The following is a 19,740-nucleotide window of genomic DNA, read 5'->3' as shown; positions in this document are numbered from 1 at the left end:
TTGAATACTTAAGTACTTTAATTTTACTCAAGTAAAAGCAGAATCATATATCTGACATGAAAAATAAATATTTTACATTATTAAATTAATAGGGTTTAATTAGGTGTGCTCTTTATTATTTCTCAGGAATAGTAACTCATCTTTCCTGTATGTTATTTCCCTTTACTTTTATTTATCTGAGTAACTATGTAATGCATGTCTCTTTTCCCACATCCAGTAATACAAGTGTTATGTAAGCATAATTTGTAACGTCAATAACTAGATTCATCATTAATCTTCAATTTATGTTCAATTCCCCTTATTATATGGTATTTCCATAATAACTTCAGATATTTCAGTCAACCTCACACTTTGCAACAAAGACTGTAAAAATTAAGATGTTAATTTAAAAACATTATTAAAATTCCAGACTAAATAACCCTGGGCCCACTTAAAGTGATGCTGTCACAAGATGTCCTGGAACAGCTACTGCTTCAATTTCAACATGGCCTCCTTTGGGCAAAGCAGCAACCTGGTAAGCAGCTCTCACAGGAAAACTACTCTGGAAATATTGTCTGTAGATGTCATCGACAGTATGTCAGCCAGCAAAACAGTTGTTTTTATCACATTCGTGAACTCACAGCCTACTGCTTTCAGAATTTCACCCATGTTTGTAAGAGCCTGTTTAGCCTCTTCTGCCACCCCTCCTGGCACAAGCTGTCCACTTGCAGGGTCCATGCCTAGCTGTCCTGAAACATAAATGGTCCTGCCAACTAACACAGCCTGACTGTAGGGACCAATGGCCGCTGGGGCATGGGACTCCAAAATTCTTAACAAATAATGAATTAAAAACAAAAAACCCAGAAAACTTTGTTGGTAAAATGGCTCCACAGAAATCTGGTAATGGAGTGTGTTTAGAAATCTGGGACTTCCCTGGTGGCCCAGTGGTTAAGAATCCGCCTGCCAATGCAGGGGACATGGGTTTGATCCCTGGTCCGGGAAGATCCCACATGCCACGGAGCAACTAAGCCCGTGCACCACAACTACTGAGCCTGCGCCCTAGAGCCCACAAGCCACAACTACTGAGCCCGCGTGCCACAACTACTGAAGCCCGTGCACCTAGAGCCTGTGCTCCGCAACAAGAGAAGCTACAGCAATGAGAAGCCTGCGCACCGCAACGAACAGTAGCCCACACTTGCCACAACTAGAGAAAGCCTGAGTGCAGCAACAAAGACCCAACGCAGCCAAAAATAAAATTAATTAATTAATTTTTAAAAAAAGAGAAGGAAAAAATACTTTTAAAAAAGAAATCTGAAAGCAGCTCTAACTAGGCTTCATCTCCTTCTAATGTATTTAATTTTACAACTCCATCAAAAAACTGTGAACCAACCATGAACTGGGCAATTGCCTTAATGAAGAAAACTCGGTCTTGTTCAGTCTCAACATCAGAAGGGATGTCAGTCTGAGGTTCATACCTATTGCAGAGAGAGAAAGAGAGAGAGAAGACACAAGGTAATTAAGTATAAAGTTCACAAAAGAGAAAGTAAAGCAACTGAGAGGACAGTGGATCTGTAACGGGAAGCTCTCTGAGTCCCCAGCTAAGGCAGTAAGAGTAAGAAAGGCTTCAGAAGCAACACAAAATACCAAATATTCAAGAGAACAAATCTTCACCTAAAAATAGGTTTAACAAATTTGAAAAATCAAATTCGGGGCTCAGCTTACAAAATTAAATCTATCTCAGACTGCAAAGTTTCATTAAAATAATCAGAACTATTACTCTGGCTGCCTGCCCTTGACCCAGTGGAGTTCCTTTCTTCGAGTAACTGATGACACACCGGGGTCAGCAGACGGCAGCCCTTGGCCTCTTCCTGTACAGCCCGCAAACTAAAAAGGGTTTTTACATTTTTCAAAGGTTATAAAAAACACAAGGAAGAATACATGACAGAGATCTTATGTAGCCTGCAATGCCTAAAATACTATCTCCTTAGCAAAAAAGTTTGCCAACCCTGAATCATATTAGATTTTTCACACAAAATGAAATCTAAATTATTTCCAAGCCAGGTACTCAGCAGAATGTGTGAGGAGGTCCTGTCACTCCCTGATGAAGGTGAGGGGATGAAGAGGAATGCGGACCAGCACCCCTGTGTCGGCTTCCTACTGAGAAACATTCTCCTTTTACCGCTGCTTGGTACACTCCCTTCTCCCACAGCGTTCTTTAAACTCAACTGATTTTTAACAGGTTACAACCGAGTCTGTCAAATTTTATTGAACTTTTCATTTTGCTTCACAAAAGCATCCTGTTTCTAGGTGGCTAATGAATAACATCTCATATTCATTCTTAGACCTCAGTAAAGTGCAGTTCTAACCTTTTCACAAGCCAGAGAAGCACTTCAGATACAAGTCCGAAATTTGGTGTGCGGAAATTTTCCATAGAAATATGTCGAGGGTATCCCAAGGCTCTCATCATCTCTGTAAAGTCTGTCCAAGGTAAAACACAATGTAGTCAGTTCCTCGTCAAACAGCAACGACTTATGAACGTAGACACTTTCTTTGCTTTCTCTTCTTACTCCCAACCTACTGACACTTTTATGGACTATTTATCAACTCTCTAAGAGGGAAAGAAAAAGGGAGATAAAAGTTAAAATACCTAATCTGCTTCCTGAAAATCATTTATTTAAATTCAATGGGAGAAGAAGAGGAAACTGTACCTTGCAATGGGGTTTAGGGATTGGCTGTGATTTAATTTCTCTCTTGGATACCTCATTTATCTCTTGGATATCTTTCTCTTTACCACTCAAAATGAGAACTACCTGGCCACGGTTTAAATGTTAACCGTGGGTTTTTTTTTTGGGGGGGGGGTGATGATGGTAGGGTGAAGTTTATGTCTCTGTGTTATTTCTGAGTTGACTTTTTTTCCCCACTGAGCATATAGGACCTTAATAACACAAAATTTAAACATTAGTTGCATTGTATTTAGAGAAATCTTCAAGAAAATGATTGAACGATTGAGCAATATTTAAATGTATTATGAAACAGACTAAGAAACAGTAATACTAATACATGTTGATACCAGATGCTGCAGTCACTAAGCTTTAAGCAAGACTTGGAAATAAAACATCTTTTTAGTTCCCACGATGTGCTAAGACCTATATTCAGTGTGCTTCTGGCTAAGTAATGTCTGTCTTCACTCTTCTTGAAGGTGGATATTCAAGATGTCCCAATGACATTCACAAATAAGCTACCTGGGCCTTGGAAATTAGGCTGGATTTCACAAGACAACAGAAGAGAAGGCATAAGCAGAGGAAAGAGAAGCAGAGGAAAGAGAAGCAGAGGGCCTCTGTTGCTGTTTTGAGGGCTATCTAAATAGAGCAATGGAAAATAAAGCAGCAGCCTTCCCATCACACAGTAAGCCCTAAACACTTCTTGCCGCTAAAGTAGCAGTGCAGTTGTTAATTCTACAGTATTATTGTCAAAATGGAGACAATCTGAGTAAGAATCTTACCATGAATTGCATAATGTACAGCATTCATTTAAGGTCACAATGCTCAGAAATCCCCTTCTTGTACACTTTTCCCAACACAACTCCCCTAGCAGAAGGCTGGCCTCCCTCAACTATGAGGAAGGAGAAACTTGTCTCTACAACATAAGGTCACCAAGAACCTCCAAATCCCAGAGGGCATAGATTCACACAATAGTGCTAATAGGCATCAATAAAATGTGATGCCTCTTCCTCTATATTTCCATTATAGAAAAAAGAGCAATTCACAACTGAAAGGAGTAATCTTTAATGGGGAAATTTCAGGCACCAGCAATTGTTAGAAAATTGGCCTTAAAGAGGCCCCTCAGATCACACCAAATTGGCAATCACCTGCTACACCTATGCAGGTGGAGCCAGTTGGCTGAACTGCTTCAGATTCAGAAAATGAAAGCGTATAAAAGGCAAGTGATTAATTCACACAGTCCTACCTTTTGATCCTCGTTTCCACCCAGTTCTAGCTGTGTGACCTAAAGCAAACTACCTTACCTCCCTGCCTCAAAGTATTTCATCCAGAAACTTATACGAACCACCTTACTGCTACAGTGAGGACTAAAATAAGATACTGAATGTAAAATGTTTGGTGTGTAACAGGTGTCGCCCAAAGTAGTAGTAACTAATTCTCTTTTCCCCATTCTTCCACTTCCCCACCCTCCTAGCAAAGGCACTTGGGTTCCCTTCTCCTCACCAGCCCCTTTAGAAAAGATGCAAGCTTTGTAGGTTAGACAACCTGACTTCACACTTCAGCGCCAGCTCTTACCACGTGTGTCCCCTGACCTGACCTCTCTCTGCCCAGTTCCTCATCTCTAAACACAGGAGCACAGTTGTTCAGAGGAGTGAATGAAACGATGAACACACATAAGACAGTAACTAACTACCTGGCAGATCATAAAAGCTCGAAAAAACGGAAGCCTCAATTATTATTCACCAGCCCCTCCTCGGTTGTTGTTCGTTTCCCGGAGCTCTAAGCTAACCCAACTCAAAAACGGTCTCTGCGTTTTCCAATACAGTAGCGAACAGACCCATAAGTCAATTAAAATTAGATAAAATTAAAGCTTCGGTTCCTCAGCCGCACTAGCCGCATACACATACACAACCTCCCATCATCGCAGGAAGGGCTATGAGACAGGGCTGGGGCGCTCAGCCTGGGGGGCGGCGGGCCAGGAGCGCCCCCGAGCCGCAGAGGCCCGGGAGGGGGCTCCAGCGCGGGAGCCTCGGCGGGGCTCAGACAGGGGACCCGGCGGGCCGGAGCCCCGAGTCTCGGGAGGACCGCAGGTCACAGGGGTCAGGTTTGCCTTACTGCGGAGGTCGCGGAAAGACATGACGCTCTGGTCCTCAGGACGCCGGAGTCTCAGCCGCTCGCCCCTCAGCGCTCACGGGTTTCTATGGCAATGCATGGAGTCCTCTACGGCGCGCAGCCGGGGCCAAACAGGACTGGAGGCGAAACGGCCGGGCTGTGTGCGCATGCTCCATGCGCGCCAGAGAAAGGGCAGCCGGCAGGGGGCGTCCCGCGACGCTGAGGGAGGGGGCGTGGGGTCCCGCCCCGCCTGGCGGCCGGGCCCCCTTTACACAGTTTGCAGACATTTGGCACTGACTGACACGTTCTGAGGACCTACTAAGTGCCTGACGCTGTGCGAGGCACCCTACGTACTACTTCTCATTTCCTCCTAAACTCCTCTAGAAAGAATGTACATAATATCACGAAGCCGGGTCTCCAGCCTGGGTCCTGTGCCCAGTACACTTCTCTCTGGCATGTGTAAAATGGCTGGCCGCGGCCACGTCCGAAACCCGCAAGAAGCGCCTGCAGCGTGAAGCAGTTGAGGCCACAGACTGCGAGTCGCAGGCAGGGGCTGACCGCAAGGCGGCGAGAGCAGGCCCGGCAGCCATCTGCGCGTGCGCAGCCGTCTCGATCTTCACAACAGGCCGTAGACTGTCCCAGGTCTTCGCGCGCCGGCGGTTGTCCTGGCAACCGTGAACTCTGGCAGCTGGCGCTGTCGTTGCGCCTGGTGGAGGGAGGGGGCGGCTCCGGGGTGAGGACCGCGCCCAACATGTGGCCAGATAAGCTGTGCTCTAACTTGGGAGTCCTCTCTACTGGGCTGCCACGGTTGGGGATAGGCGACAGCAAGGGCTGGGGAGGTGAGGTGAGCTGAGCCCAGAAGGGTAGGCGAAGACGAGGGACTACCAACCCGTGGGACGCCTTCCGCCCCTGCATTGGTTTTGGCGAAGTAACAGACACATAAAGGCACGGGACCTCAAAGAGAGTCCCGAAATAGATCCACATATACATGGTCATTAGAACAAAGATGGTAAAGCCCTTTAGTGGAGAAAGAATAATCTTTCAGAAATGGTTTTGGAACAGTTGGAAATGCAAGTAAATGAACCCCCACCCTTGCCTAAGAGTAAAACCTAAAAACTATTGGGTTGGCCAAAAAATTAGTTAATATCGCACAGAAAAACCGGAACGAACTTTTTGGCCAACCGAATATAACTTTTCCAGAAGAAAACGTATGGGGAAAACTTTGTGACTGGGTTAAACAAGAGTTCTTAGATATACCAAAAGTATCATCCTCTAAAAAAATGTTTTCTGATAAATTGCACCTCATCAAAATTTAAAACTGCTCTTCAAGATACTAAGAACATGAAAAGGTAATCCAGAGTCTGAAAAATAAATTCACAAAACACATCTGATAAAAAGCCTTCTATCCAAAATACATAACAAACTCTCAAAACTCAGTAAAGAAAACCATCCAATTAGAAAGTAGAAAAAGGAACTTCCCTGGTGGTCCAGTGGTTAAGACTCCAAGCTTCCACTGCAGGCGGTATGGGTTCCATCCCTGGTCCAGGAACTAAGATCCTGCATGCCACACAGCCCAGGCAAAAATTGTTTTTAAAAAATTAAAGACAAGAAAGTAGACAAAAAACTTAAAACAGATACTTCACAAGGGAAGATACGGCAAATGTCAACAAAAAAATTAATCAATAGTCAATCTAAGAAATGCATAGTTTATTCGGGCCAGCCTGAGGATTATAATCAGGGAGACAGTCTTTCAGAAAGCTCTGAGGATGTTTCAAAGAGGAAAGAGGGAGGCTAGTATGTAGTGATTTTGACTAAGGGGTAGGTGCAGTCAAGCATACATCTTGGTAGAAGGCTACTGCTATTCAGGAGGAGCAGATATCTTAGTTAATGGTTGTAGTGCTTTTCTAAGTATGGGAAGATGCAAGAAACTGAGTTCATAAAATTTTCTCCCAAAAATATCTGAGAGCTAGTTCTGCCAGTTTTCCCAGAGCACAAAATGCCTCATCCTGATCTTGGCCCTGAATTTCTTTCAGGGTGTGTTGTAAATCAGTGACTGTAGTGACTAATGACTCAATTCTTGTAGAATTGGATGGTGAGCAACATTCTTTGTTTTACAATCTCCTTTTCCGTCTTAATTTCTACCAAGGTTTGGGAAGCATTTCATGACCAGTTTGTCCCACGGCTCTAGGAATGCTCATACCCAGGTCAAGCAAGGATTTCATTGACAGGCCACGCAATGTGCTATCACTGGACTGTTAACAGTAGCCAAAAGCCTCTGGACCACCTTGCCTGTCTTTCTAGTCTCTTATGGTCCAGGAAATGGTTCTCTCTTACTGCTTCTTCCTGTATCTAGAGTTACACTATTAATATCATCAATCTTGGAACTTCCCTAGTGGTCCAGTGGTTGGGACTCTGCGCTTTCATCGCCAAGGGCCTGGATTCAGTCCCTGGTCAGGGAACTAAGATCCTGCAAGCCACGTGGCGTGGCCAAAAAAAGAAAAAAATCTTCAATGTTATAGAACTATATATTTGATCAATTGTTTCAAGTAGCCTAGTCATTTTTATCAGAGGCTCAGTCACACATTCAGTAATACAAGAAACTATAATCTTGCAAAATAAACAGAATACAAGTAACATTAATAAGGTCCTAAGTAGGTATTTAAGCTAAGAACTTCCATTAGGTGTGGCCCAGTATCTCCCCAGATCATCTGACCCAGTGTGTTCTGCACCAATCGCTATCTTTACGGGAAATGTTATATTGGCATTGCACACAAAGTTCACCAAAGATAACTGCATCATGACCCCTTACAAGATTGAGAAAGGAATGTTATCTTCTAAGGAGTTATATAACTGGCATCAGAAGAAGAAAAATTGAGCTTTATGGTTGAGCAGGTATTTCTGCTGTTGGGGAGGTCTGGTTAATGCATAATGCAGATACACAATGCACACTACAGGGGAGAGAGGAGGCCCAAATGGGCAGAAAAAATTTATGTTTAAATCTTCTTGTCTTGCCTTAAAATATGAATTTTATTTCATTACAAATAGTAAGCAAAGGAAAAGATGCTCAAGATTATTAGTCATTAGAGAAATGCATATTAAACCACAAGATATCACTACACAATTATTAGAATAGCTAAAACAACAATAAACCACAAAAACCCTGACAGTGCCAAGGGCTTGAAAGGATGTGGAGCAACTTGGGCTTTCATACACTATTGGTGAGAATATGAAACTGTACATCCACTTTGGAAAAACAGCTGGTAGTTTCTTAATAAAGTTAAACATACACAACGTACAGCTCAGCAGTCTCTCTCCCAGGTATTTGCCCAAGAGAAATAAAAACTTATGTTCACACAAAACTTATACATACATGTTGAGAGCAGCTTTATAATTGCCCCAAACTGGAAACCACTCAAGTGCCCCTCAACTTATGAATGGATAAACACATTGTGGTACATTCACACAATGGATTACCACTCAGCAATTTTAAAAAAGCAAAGAGCTAAAATACACAAGGACAATGATGAATCTCCAATGCCTTATGCTAACTGGAAGAAGCCAGACTCAAAAGGCTTCATACAAGGACTTGAGGACACAGTGGGAGAAGGGGAAGCTAAGACAAAGTGAGAGAGTAGCACTGACATACATACACTACCAAATGTAAAACGGATGGCTAGTGGGAAGCTGCTGCATGCCACAGCGAGATCAGCTCGATGCTTTGTGACGACCTAGAGGTGTGGGATAGGGAGGGTGGGAGGGAGGCTCAAGAGGGAGGGGATAGGGGGATGTATGTATACATTCACTTTGTTGTACAGCAGAAACTAACACAACATTGTAAAGCAATTATACTCCAATAAAGATATTTAAAAAGGGCTTCCCTGGTGGTGCACTGGTTAAGAATCCGCCTGCCAATGCAGGGGACATGGGTTCTAGCCCTGGTCCAGGAAGATCCCACATGCCACAGAGCAACTAAGCCCGTGCGCCACATCTACTGAGCCTGCGCTCTAGAGCCCGCAAGCCACAACTACTGAAGCCCGCGCGCCCAGAGCCCATGCTCCGCAAGAAGAGAAGCCACCACAATGAGAAGCCACCGCAATGAGAAGCCCGCGCACCGCAACGAAGAGTAGTTCCCGCTCGCCGCAACTAGAGAAAGCCCACACGCAGCAACGAAGACCCAACACAGCCAAAAATAATAAATAAAATAAATAAATATATTTTTTAAAAAGGCTTTGTACTGTACGATTCCATTTACGTGACAATCTGAATGAGATGAAAATACAGACATAAATCAGTGATTGCCAGGAAGAGTTGGGTGCAAAATAATTTTGGGGGTGATGAAACTGTTCTGTATCTTGATTGTGGTGGTAATTACATGACAGTAGCTGTTTGTCAAAACTCATAGATCTGTGCACTAAAAAGGGTGAATTTTACTACATCTAAAATCGTATCTCTTGGGAATTCCCTGGGGGTCCAGTGGTTAGGACTGGGCGCTTTCACTGCCCTGTCGAACCTGGGGCCCAGGTTCGATCCCTAGTCGGGGAACTAAGATCCCACAAGACGCGTGGCATGGCGAATAGAATAAAATAAAATAGTGTATCACTAAGCATGACTAAAAACAAAAAAGCTTAAAAAAAAACTATCCAATGGCTTCCCATCGCTGTTCAAAGAAAACTCAGTCCTCTGAGCTGCGCCTGCTCTGTGCCTCCTCCGCTCCCTTCCCTCCATCTCCCCTCCCTGGCTTCCTGTTGAACACGCCCACCTTCTTCCTGCTTTCTGGTCTTTGCACAAGTAGTTCTCTCTGTCCGTAGTGCTCTTCCCAACTTCTTCAGATCTTTGTGAAGAGGGCTCTTGGACCATCTACACTAAAGCAGACCCTTCCCAGCCCCTCCCTGTCACATCGCCTTCTTTTATTTTCTTCGTAGTATGACCTGGAAACATCTCCCTTGCTTCTCTTCTGTGTCTCTGATCTGGACATGTATGCACCGTGGAAACATACCTTCTCTGTCCTACTCGACTCTCTCCCCAAGTCTACAGTAGTATCTGGCACTACACAGGCTCTCAGAACATACATGCTGAGACTGAATGAGTGAGTCGGAGTACAATGCCTCACCCCAGTGAAGTGAAAGGTCTTTGAGGAAAGGCCACGTCCCCTGCCCTCCTCCCATGCTCTGTGCTGGCTGTGATGCCCACTTCAGAGCTGACACAACAGGCTGCCTGAAGTCCACCAGATCTGGTTTAAGGGCAAACTGGTGTGCACAGGGCACCCAGTGCAGTCTCTAAAGCAGTCAGCTTTGCGACCTTGAGAAGTTACTCAACCTCTGGGGGACTTAGATTCTTCAATGTCAAAGTGGAGGTTGTGATGCCTGACACACACAGTGGAGGCTGTGATGGGCAGACAGCACTTGACATCCACTGTAGCTGGCAGGGCACAGAGGGAGCACCGAGCCTCCTCCCTCGGTTTTTACATTTTTTAACAGCTTTTTAACATAAGATAAAATGCACATATTTAAAGTGTGCAATTTAATAAGCTTTGACAGGTGTATACACGCAAGAAACTATCCCCACAATCAAGATAGAGAACACATCTGCCACCTGTTTTCCTGTGTCCCACCCCTTTGTAATGTCTACCTCCTGCCACTCCTTCTACCCCAGGCAACCATTCCTCTGCTTTCTGTCACTGTACCCAGGTGTATTTCTCGGGTTTTATATAAATGGGATCACACAACATATTCTTTTTGTCTGGCATCTTTTACTTGGCATAATTATTTTGAGACTCATCCATGCTGTAGCCTGTATCGGTAATTCATTCCTTTTTACTGCTGAGTTGTATATCCATTGTATGGATACACCACAGTTTATTTACACATCACCTGTTCCTGGGCATTTCCAGTTTGGGGCTAGTACAAATAAAGCTGGTATGAACATTCATGTAGAAATCCTTATAAAGACACATATGCTTTCTTTTCTCTTGAATAAATACCTATGAATGACATAGAGTCATAAGGCAAGTGAATGTTTAACTTTTTTTCAATAATTTTTTTAAAAAATAAATTTATTTATTTTTGGCTGCGTTGGGTCTTTGTTGCGGCACGCGGGTTTTCTCTAGTTGCGGCGAGCGGGGGCTACTCTTCGTTGCGGTGCGCGGGCTTCTCACTGCGGTGGCTTCTCTTGTTGTGGAGCACAGGCCGTAGGCGCGTGGGCTTCAGTGGTTGTGGCTTGTGGGCTCTAGGGCGCAGGCTCAGTAGTTGTGGCACACAGGCTTAGCTGCTCCGCAGCATGTGGGATCTTCCCGGACCAGGGCTCGAACCCGTGTCCCCTGCATTGGCAGGCAGATTCTTAACCACTGTGCCACCAGGGAAGCCCTTCAATGGACTTTTGATTTTAGAACAGTTTTAGATTTTCAAAGGAGTTTCAAAGATAGTACAGAGTTCCTGTATATTCCATCTCTCCCTCACCCCCGCAACTGTTAACATCTTACATTAGTATGGTGCATTTGTCTGATGAACCAATACTGATACATTATTATTAACTGAAGTCCAGATTTCCTCATTTCTAACCTACTGTCCTTTTCCTGTTCTATGATTTGATTCAGGACACAGCATTACATTTAGTCGTCATGTCTTCTTAGGTTTCTCTAGACTGTGACAGTTACTCAAACTTTCCTTGTTTTTGATGACCTTGATAGTTTTAAGTGGTGCTGGTCATTTACTTATTTTTATCGTGATAAAATATACATAACATAAAATTTGCCCTTACAAGTGTACAATTCGGTAGCATTAAATACATTTGAAATGTTCAACCACCATCTCTATTTAGTTCCAAAATATTTTAATCACCCCAAAAAGAAATGTCACACCAACTAAGCAGTCTCTCCCCATTTTTCCTTCCCCACAACCCCTGGTAATCACTAACCTGCTTTCTGTCACTTTGGATTTATTCATTCTGCATATTTCGTGTAAACAGAATAAAATATGTGGCATTTTGCATCTGGCTTCTACCACTGAGCAGTATGTTTCTGAGGTTCATCCATGTTGCCCTGTGTATCAGTACTTCATTCTTTTTACAGCTGAATAATATTTCCCTGTATGGACAGACTACAATTTGTTTATCCATCCATTAGCTTATGGACTTTTGGGTTGTTTCTACTCTTTGGTTACTATAAATAATGCTGCTATAAATATTTGTGTACAAGTATTTATTTAAATACCTGTTTTCAACTCTTTTGGGTATATACCTAGGAGTGAAATTGCTAGGTCATATGGTAATTCTACGTTTAACTTGTTGAGGAACTGCCAAGCTGTTCTCTATAGTGGCTGCACCATTTTCCATTCCCACCAGCAGTGTAGGCAGGTTTCAATTTCTCTACACCCTCATTAACACTTATCTTCTGTGGGGTTGTTTGGTTGGTTGGTTTTTTAAATTATAGCCAGCCTCATGTGTGAGAAGTAGTGTCTCACTGTGGTTTACTTTTTATAATTTTTTTAAAATTTATTTATTTTTGGCTGCATTGGGTCTTCGTTGCTACACGCAGGCCTTCTCTAGTTGTGGCAAGCGGGGGCTGCTCTTCATTGTAGTGCACAGGAGGCCCCTCATTACGGTGGCTTATCTTTGTCGTGGAGCACGGGCTCTAGGCGGGTGGGCCTCAGTAGTTGTGGCACTTGGGCTCAGCAGTTGTGGTTCGCGGGCTCCAGAGCGCAGGCTCAGTAGTTGTGGCACACGGGCCTAGTTGCTCCGTGGCACGTGGGATCCTCCTGGACGAGGGCTCGAACCTGTGTCCCCTGCATCGGCAGGCGGATTCTTAACCACTGTGCCACCAGGGAAGTCCCTCACTGTGGTTCAAATTTGCATTTCTCTAATGACTAAATACATTGAACATGTTTTCATGTGCTTGTTGACTATTTGTATATCTTCTCTGGGAAAATATCTATTCAAGTTCTTCACCCATTTTTAAATTGGGTTGTTTGTCTTTTTGTTGTTGACTTGTAAGAGCTCTTTATGTGTTCTAGATACTACACTCTAATCAGATATATGATTTGCAAATGTTTTCTCTCATTCTGTAGGCTGTCTTTTCACTTCTTGACACTGTCTTTTGCAACACAAAGGTTTTCAACTTTTATGAAGTCCAATTTACCTATTTTTTCTTTTGTTGCTTGTGCTTTTGTTGTCATATCTAAGAATCCATTACCAAATCCATGGTGATGGAGATTTCTTCAAAGAGTTTTCTTTGAGTTAATTTTTGTATATGGTGTGAGGTAGGGGTCCAGCTTCATTCTTCATTTGTATCTTTTGAACATCTAGTTGTCCCAGCACCATTTGTTGAAGAGACTATTATTTTCCCTATGGAATAGTCTTGGCAATCTGTTAAAAATAAATTGTCCAGAGGTGTATGAAATTATTCTGGGCTCTCTATTCTATTCCATTAGTCTGGATGTCTAGCCTTATACCAGTTCCACAGTTATGGTTACTGTAGCATTGTATGCAATAAGTTTTGAAATCAGAACTCTTGAGTCTTCAAACTTTTTAAGATTGTTTTTGGCTTTTGGGCTCCCTTGTAATTCCACATGAATTTTAGGATCAGTTTTCCTGTTTCTGCCTACAAGGCCATTGAGATTTTGATAAGAATTGCATTGAATCTATAGATCACTTTGGGAAGAATTGTTGTCTTAACAATATTAAGTCTTCAAACAATGAACAGGATCTTTTTCCATTTATTTTTCTTTTTTTTTTCCCAGCAATGTTTTCTAGTTTTCAGTGTTGTCTTGTACCTCCATGGTTAATTTTATTCCTGTTTTATTCTTTTTGTTCTTTGCTACTGTATAGAAATACAGTTAATTTTGCGTGTTGATCTTGTATCCTGAGACTTTGCTGAATCTTATTAGCTCCGATAGTTTTATTAGCTCAAATAGTTTTTTTAGTGTGAATTAATTTTTTTCTCTGTATAAGATCATGTCATCTGTGAATAGAGAGAATTGAAGGTTTAACTTTTTAAGAAACTGTTTCCCAAATTGGTGGTACCATTTTACATTCCCCCAGCAATATATGAGAGTTCCGGTTCCTCCAAATCCTTCCTTACACTTGGTGTGATCACACAGTACCCCATCATCTACTTAGGGGAAAATGGACAGAAAAATTAAGGGACCTATCCAGTCACCCAATACCACCTTCTCAGCATGCTCAAAGCACTGAGCCAGATCTCACCAAGTCTGCATCCCTAAACCTTCATTATCCATCCATGGATGAAGAAACTGATACCCCAAGAAGTCACCCCTGGGAGTGACTCCTCAGCCTGCAAGAGCTGAATCTGTTTGGCATGCCTGTCCCAAGCCAGAGGGACCAGGGACCTCCCCTAAGGTTCTGCCCCCTTCCCTTGTGCTCCTCCCACCCTGCCCCTGCCCTTGAGCATCATCCTCTCCCAAACTCAGGGATCTGGGAAACCTGGGAGTCTTCCCTGTGACATCACAGAGCTGGTTGCAAAGGGAGACCTGCAGATCCATCCCCTAGGCAGGGGAGAGCACAGCCCTGCTGCACAGGAGGCTCGGCTGCTCCTCCCCCACCTGGCTGGCCCTCCATGGAAGCCTTGGTCTGTGTGTTCTCTCAGCTGCGCATAAGAGAAGGTGCCAGGCTGCGGGGAGGAGTGGCAGGAGGAGAGATGTCCTCCTGTCCTGACCTGGGCCCAAAGCCACCAGGGTGGCCTCAGGGACATACAAGCTTGGGAGAGGGGAATGGCCACCAGTCCAGGCCATGTGACCCGGGGCACCAGAATGCTCTCTCTAGGGTAGGGGGCAAAAAGGGGTGGCAGAAAGAGCCTGCAGTCCTGAAAGAGATCTTGGTGCCAAGACTCAGGCTTCTCAGCCTCCCTGTTGGTTGGGAGGGAGAAGGAGTGCTTTGTTGGGTGAGGGAGGTGGGAGACAGGGGGCGGAGCCCATTTGACAGACAGGTAAGCTGAGGCTCTGCAGGCCAGGGGTGGAGCCTATCACATGAGCATGTGACTACACTGTCCCCTCACGGCCTCTGTGGCCCACCAGCCACCAATCTCCTGCTCTCCCCTCCACAGATGCAGTGAGCTGGGTCTGAGGACGCACCAGTCACCCCGACACGCCACCCAATATCTACGACGGGGGGCTGGGGGCCCAGCAGCAGCAGTGTCCCAGTGCCCAGGGAAGCAAGCCCAAGAACTTCCGGTTGCACTACCTCCGGGGCCTGGCTCTCTACCTGCCAGGCCTCATGCAGCCTGCCGGCCAGTGTGAGAGCCATTGGCTGAGCCAGCTCATGGCCGGGGGCTGCCTCCCACAACCCGAGGGCACAGTCTGGCCCCTGGACTTAAAACAGGGGGCTCTGGGCTCAGGTAACAGTCACCACTCAGCCCTTCTGGAAGCTCGACAGCCTGGGAAATACAGGTGAGCACCTGTTCAGGTGATGCAGGGCTGGGGACAGGAGGGGAAGACCCTGGGCAGGGTTGGGCTGGGCACTCAGATGGACCCAGGTGGCCCCTCTCCACTCCCAATCCGCCTGGGTACCTGTCCCAGCTCTACATTTGATGAGGGACCTCAGACTGCTCTCCCCCGCTGGCCAGGCCTCAGTTTCCCCATTTGTAAAATGAGGGGTTCGCGTTAGAGAAGGGTCCTTTCAGTTTGAAACGTGTTTCCCTCTTCCTCCTCCCCTCCCAGGTTTTCTTTAAGGAGAACTGCCCCCTCCCCTCCGGTTTTGAAGGATGCCAGGTTCACGGGGGTCATAGGATGGGCTGGCAGCCTCCCCCAGGTCCCTCCAAGTGACTCCTCTCCCCCCGCTTTCCTCAGCTTCCAGTTCCAGCATGGACCCAGCCAAGGGTGCCCCCTCCCAGCCCGGTCCCCGTGAAGGCTTGGGGCTCAGGCCTAAGAGATCCTGGGGGGGCCTCAGAGGAATCCACATGTCCCTCGTGCAAGAGAACTCGCTCTGGGGCTCTGGAGAGGCCATAGGGATCCAAGTGCCAGGGCTGGTTCTCCCAGCTCAGGACAGGAGGGGAAAGGATGGCCCAGGAGGAGGAGGAGGACACAGGTCCAGGGGGAAGGGCTCAGCCCCCACCAGTAGCATCCCCACACCGAGATGCCTGGGCAGCTGCCCAGCACCCGAGCCTAGGCCAGCCTCGGGAAAACTCGAAGGCGGAAGGAGGAGGAGGTCCTGCGGGAGGGACAGAAAGAAGCCTGGGCGTACCCTTGCAGCCTGCTCCAACTCAAGTCGGCCACTTGTACCTGCGAGGCTGGGCGGAGTGGAGAGTTGGGCTCCCAAGAGGCCAGGGAGCCTACAGGTCTAATCTCAATAAAAGCCAAGGCCTGCACCTTCTGTCCCTGGGTCTGTCTGTCATCAGGCCAATTCAGCCAGAGAAACGGCCCCTCGGCACCTGTGTTCTGAGAGCAGAGTTCCATGTCGATCCTGGGGGAATCCGAGGTGCTCCCACCCTTAGTTGAGGAGGGAGCCGTCCTCCTCGGGGCGGGACTCTGGGCAGGCTTCCTGGGTGGGCAGGGTCTCAGCAGGCCTAAGAGCAGGGCTTGGTGTTCTGGGTGGAGAGGGCAGAGGACAGAGAAAGTTAGGCCAGGTTTAGGGAGGGTGTCGGGAGGAGAGCAAGTTCCCAACCTGGGCAGAGACGTTGACCCCATGCCGCCCCTCACTGAGGCCTTGGTTGAGTTCACCCTCCCTGGGGACCCCTGGCTGCCCTGAATCTCCAGGCACAACGGGCACAGCCTTTCTCCCAGCTGGGCTAGACTCTAGGCACCCAGGCATGGGCTCCTCTGTATCAGGAGGTCTTAACCCCAGCCCTGTTGACATTTGGGGCTATGCCATTCTTTGTTTCGGGGGCTGTTCTGTGAGTTGCAGGATGTTTAGCAGCGACCCTGGCCTCCACTCACTAGATTCCAGTAGTGCCCTCCGCTCAGTGTGGCAACGAAAAACATCTCCGGAGAGTCTGATGTCCCCTGGGGGGCAGAATCTCTCAGGCTGAGACCCCCTGCTCTACATCACTGGGCCTCAGCCTGTGGGGACAGATGGGAGGACCTGGGTGTGCCTCAGTGACCCTCACCATTTGGCTGATTTCCTGTCCTGGCAGCCTGGGTCAGGCAAGGGCTGACCTACCCCTCTCACAGGCTTCTGTCAGACCACACATGATGGTGTCAAGGACATTCTGGACACCAGGACAGCTGGGCTCCTTCCAGACATGGGGGAAAGCTCCCTCAGGCCCCTGCCCTGCCCCTGTACCCTGGTACAGCAGATTCTGGAGACTTTGGCCCCAGGGTGCTTTTCAGGTTGTTCTAAGTGTGCATACGGCCCTGGGTGGTGGCAGCTCCTAGTCCGGGCCACCAGCCTCAGGCCCTGTCCCATAGGGAGGGCCATCGGGGGGAGGCCCAGCCCTCAGGGAGCAGCGCACCCACGCTTTGGAGGGGTCCACACCTGGGCTGGGGTCTCAAGCCCACCATTCACAGCTGTGTGGCTCTTGGGCAACTCCCAGCCCCTGAACCAGTCATTTGTCTAACAGGGTGACAGGCACGACCCCCTGCCCCCAGGGTGGCCAGAGGCTCCAAGAAGTTGGTGGAAGGACCTGGTCCCAGGCTTGGCCCAGCCAGGGGCTGGGACCTGCTGCCCCCCCCACCCCCGCCTCAGGCTCCTGCGGTGGGGTGCCCTGGGCAGGGCCCCTGCCTGACCACTGCACTGTCACCAGCTCTAGAACCTCTTCCAGGGCTGCATTCCTTGGCAGGGCAAGGTACAATTATGATCATAAAAAACAATCGCCCTTTGAGCTGGAAGCCGTCCTTGGGACTTGCCAGGGGACAAGCAGCTCCTGGACCGCCCTCAGCCACAGGGCAGGTCCACAGGCGCAGGGCCTACAAAGACAGGATGTGACCAATTAAAGTCTATTTATTTGTTTGTAGTAAGACAAAACACTATAATCTGTTCAACACTGGGCTGGACACTGCAGTGATAAGGAGGCGAGGAGGGAGGGGCAGGGCAAGGCCTCTGAGCTCAATTACGAATGTCCAAGGCAGAACCTTCTGGAAGACTCTTCCCTTACCCTGAGGGGCAGAAATAAAAATCACATGATCTTTGATTCAGATTAGAGAGGACACCCAGCTGGGCCTCAGCATGAAACCAATGTCAGCGTGGAGGTGGGGAGTGTGGGGAGATGGAGTGCCCTTCCTGCCCGGGATCCACCGGTGAGGCCGCAGGAGCCCCGGGCCGGGAAGTTCTGAGGAGAGGAAGGACATGGTCACGGAGCCCCCACCTGGGGTGTTCCCGTCTCCTGCTCTCGTCCGGCGTGAGACTCTGTGCCATCCCCTCTGCTCCAGAAGGGCAGGCCAGGCAGCGAGCAGCTCTAGGGGCCCTGGCAGAAGGGACGCCAGGAGCACGTGCCGTCCACGCGCACACTTCCAGGCACTGTCTCTGCCCCAGAGGTGGAGGGACCACAAGGCACGTGACTGTCCCCAGCCCCAAAGGCCGGGTCTCACTTGGTCATGGTGGTGCTCAGCTTCGTCCCGTCTGCACCTGGCCAGGCCCCGGAGCTGCTGCTCATGGGGCTGGGGGGCTGGGGGAGATGATCCCCAGGCCCTCAGCGGCGCCTGTCCTCAGCCCAGCTCCCTGCGGCAGCTCAGATGAATGGCACATCCACCATCTGACAGGCGGTTCCAACCGCTCGGGACAGAATGAAGCAGCCCGTGGGAAGAGGCTGCGGGAGGACTCAGCCTCCTAGTGGGGATGTGGGCATCTGTCTCGTTATCCGCCCGCACATGTGGGGAGCGAAGCCCCAGAGCTCAGTGTGTGGGTAAGAAGCCTCCCCAGCTGTGCCCAGCAAGTGTCAGCCCCGGCTGGAGAGACCGGGGCTGCTCCCTGCCCCCAGGGCTTCTGGGTGCTGGTTTTGGACCAGGGGCTGGCCTTCCCGTTATTTCGACCCCTCATTGTTCAGAGGTTCCTGTGTCTTTAGGGTCAAGTCTGTCCGTAACACTTGGGTTCCTCCCTCCCAGAAGTTTATTCCGACTTTGGAGGAAGGAGCTGGAAGGATCGGGCAGCGGAGGGGAAGAGGCCGGTGAGGGGCGTGGGGAAGGAAGCCCTTTCCCATGCCCTTGCTCCCAGGGCAGCAGAAGAAACAGACCACAGTGAACGTTGCCACCCCCAGGTGCCCGTGGGGCTGGAGCACGTGCCGGGGCCCGGCCAGGGCTCAGCAGAAGTGAAGGTTTCCAGATTGGGAAGGCGGGCTGGAGGAGCCTGTGGGATAGACAAGAGGGGAGCAGGGGTGAAGCCTTCAGCAGAAATGCTCTGCTTCCCTCCCCTCCCCAGCGGCCTGGCCTAGGAGCCCAAAGCTGGGCCCCTGGTGCTCCTGAAGCGTGAGCCCTCCTCCAGGTCCAGAGTCCCTTCCAGTGACCACTGGCTCTCCTCGGTCCCAGCACAAACCACAGTACCGACGGGGGTGCCAGCCCAGGAGGCCACGGAGCCCTGCCGCCTGGGCTTGGCCCACGTCACAATCCGCTCTGGGCCGTGTCCATGCACAAGGGGTAGACCTTGGAGTCCCCATGATGCCTTCCAGCTCTGCCATTCCCTGAGGCCTGGGAGACCAGCTCCCCATGGTGCTCAGAAGTGGCCGCGTCTAAGCAGAGCTCTCATCTAGGTGCCCACCACAGGGCAAGGCCGCTGCTGTTAAAGCCGCCATCTACAGTGAAGCACCACCAGGGACACAGTGGCACTGATAACCCCTGGGAAGGGGAAGCTGAGTGTCTGGGGACAGGAGTAGAAGGGGCTTGATCTTTTGGTAACTTTTCAATTTTTGAACCATGTGAATGCATTATTTTTTAAAAAGTAGTTCAGGTAGTGAAAAGATAAAGCTCGGGCCAGGGCTCAAGAACTCTGCTTTCCCTCCTGAAGTTTCTGAGAGACGTTCGGAAACTATCTCAGCCCCTGGCCATGCTTCCCA

The 19,740-nt window shown here is 48.2% G+C and overlaps 3 protein-coding genes across 9 annotated transcripts in view; 1 reads left to right on the top strand and 2 right to left on the bottom strand.

The window, feature by feature from the left end:
* CLUAP1 (clusterin associated protein 1) overlaps positions 1 to 5,008 on the bottom strand; it is a 41,482-nt gene extending 36,474 nt beyond the window's left edge. For 2 of the 3 annotated variants that reach the window (XM_061208319.1, XM_061208320.1), the window contains exons 1-3: positions 4,815 to 5,008; positions 2,346 to 2,457; positions 1,370 to 1,454 (exon numbers count right to left, since the gene is read on the bottom strand). In XM_061208319.1, the coding sequence (XP_061064302.1) occupies positions 1,370 to 1,454; positions 2,346 to 2,457; positions 4,815 to 4,836 (219 nt within the window). In that variant the 5' untranslated portion in view covers positions 4,837 to 5,008. Of the gene's footprint in view, positions 1 to 1,369; positions 1,455 to 2,345; positions 2,458 to 4,814 lie in introns of those variants that run through there. The other variant, XM_061208321.1, reaches the window with a different exon arrangement.
* Positions 5,009 to 13,636: 8,628 nt separating this feature from the next.
* Positions 13,637 to 19,740, bottom strand: part of NAA60 (N-alpha-acetyltransferase 60, NatF catalytic subunit) — a 44,390-nt gene continuing 38,286 nt past the window's right edge. For 3 of the 5 annotated variants that reach the window (XM_061208847.1, XM_061208845.1, XM_061208843.1), the window contains one exon: positions 17,679 to 19,037. The gene's annotated coding sequence lies outside the window, so the exon portion shown is untranslated. Of the gene's footprint in view, positions 13,765 to 16,001; positions 16,345 to 17,678; positions 19,038 to 19,740 lie in introns of those variants that run through there. The other 2 variants (XM_061208844.1, XM_061208846.1) reach the window with 2 other exon arrangements.
* C13H16orf90 (chromosome 13 C16orf90 homolog) lies at positions 14,380 to 15,766 on the top strand. The gene is given in 4 exon segments (XM_061208848.1): positions 14,380 to 14,425; positions 14,866 to 15,202; positions 15,585 to 15,696; positions 15,698 to 15,766. Coding segments are annotated over 4 exon segments (564 nt in total).

The sequence above is a fragment of the Eubalaena glacialis genome, chromosome 13, assembly GCF_028564815.1.
Source record: "Eubalaena glacialis isolate mEubGla1 chromosome 13, mEubGla1.1.hap2.+ XY, whole genome shotgun sequence".
Classification (NCBI taxonomy): Eukaryota; Metazoa; Chordata; class Mammalia; order Artiodactyla; family Balaenidae; genus Eubalaena; species Eubalaena glacialis.
Note: the sequence above shows the minus strand (reverse complement) of the source record. Positions and strands in the feature narration are given on the sequence as shown.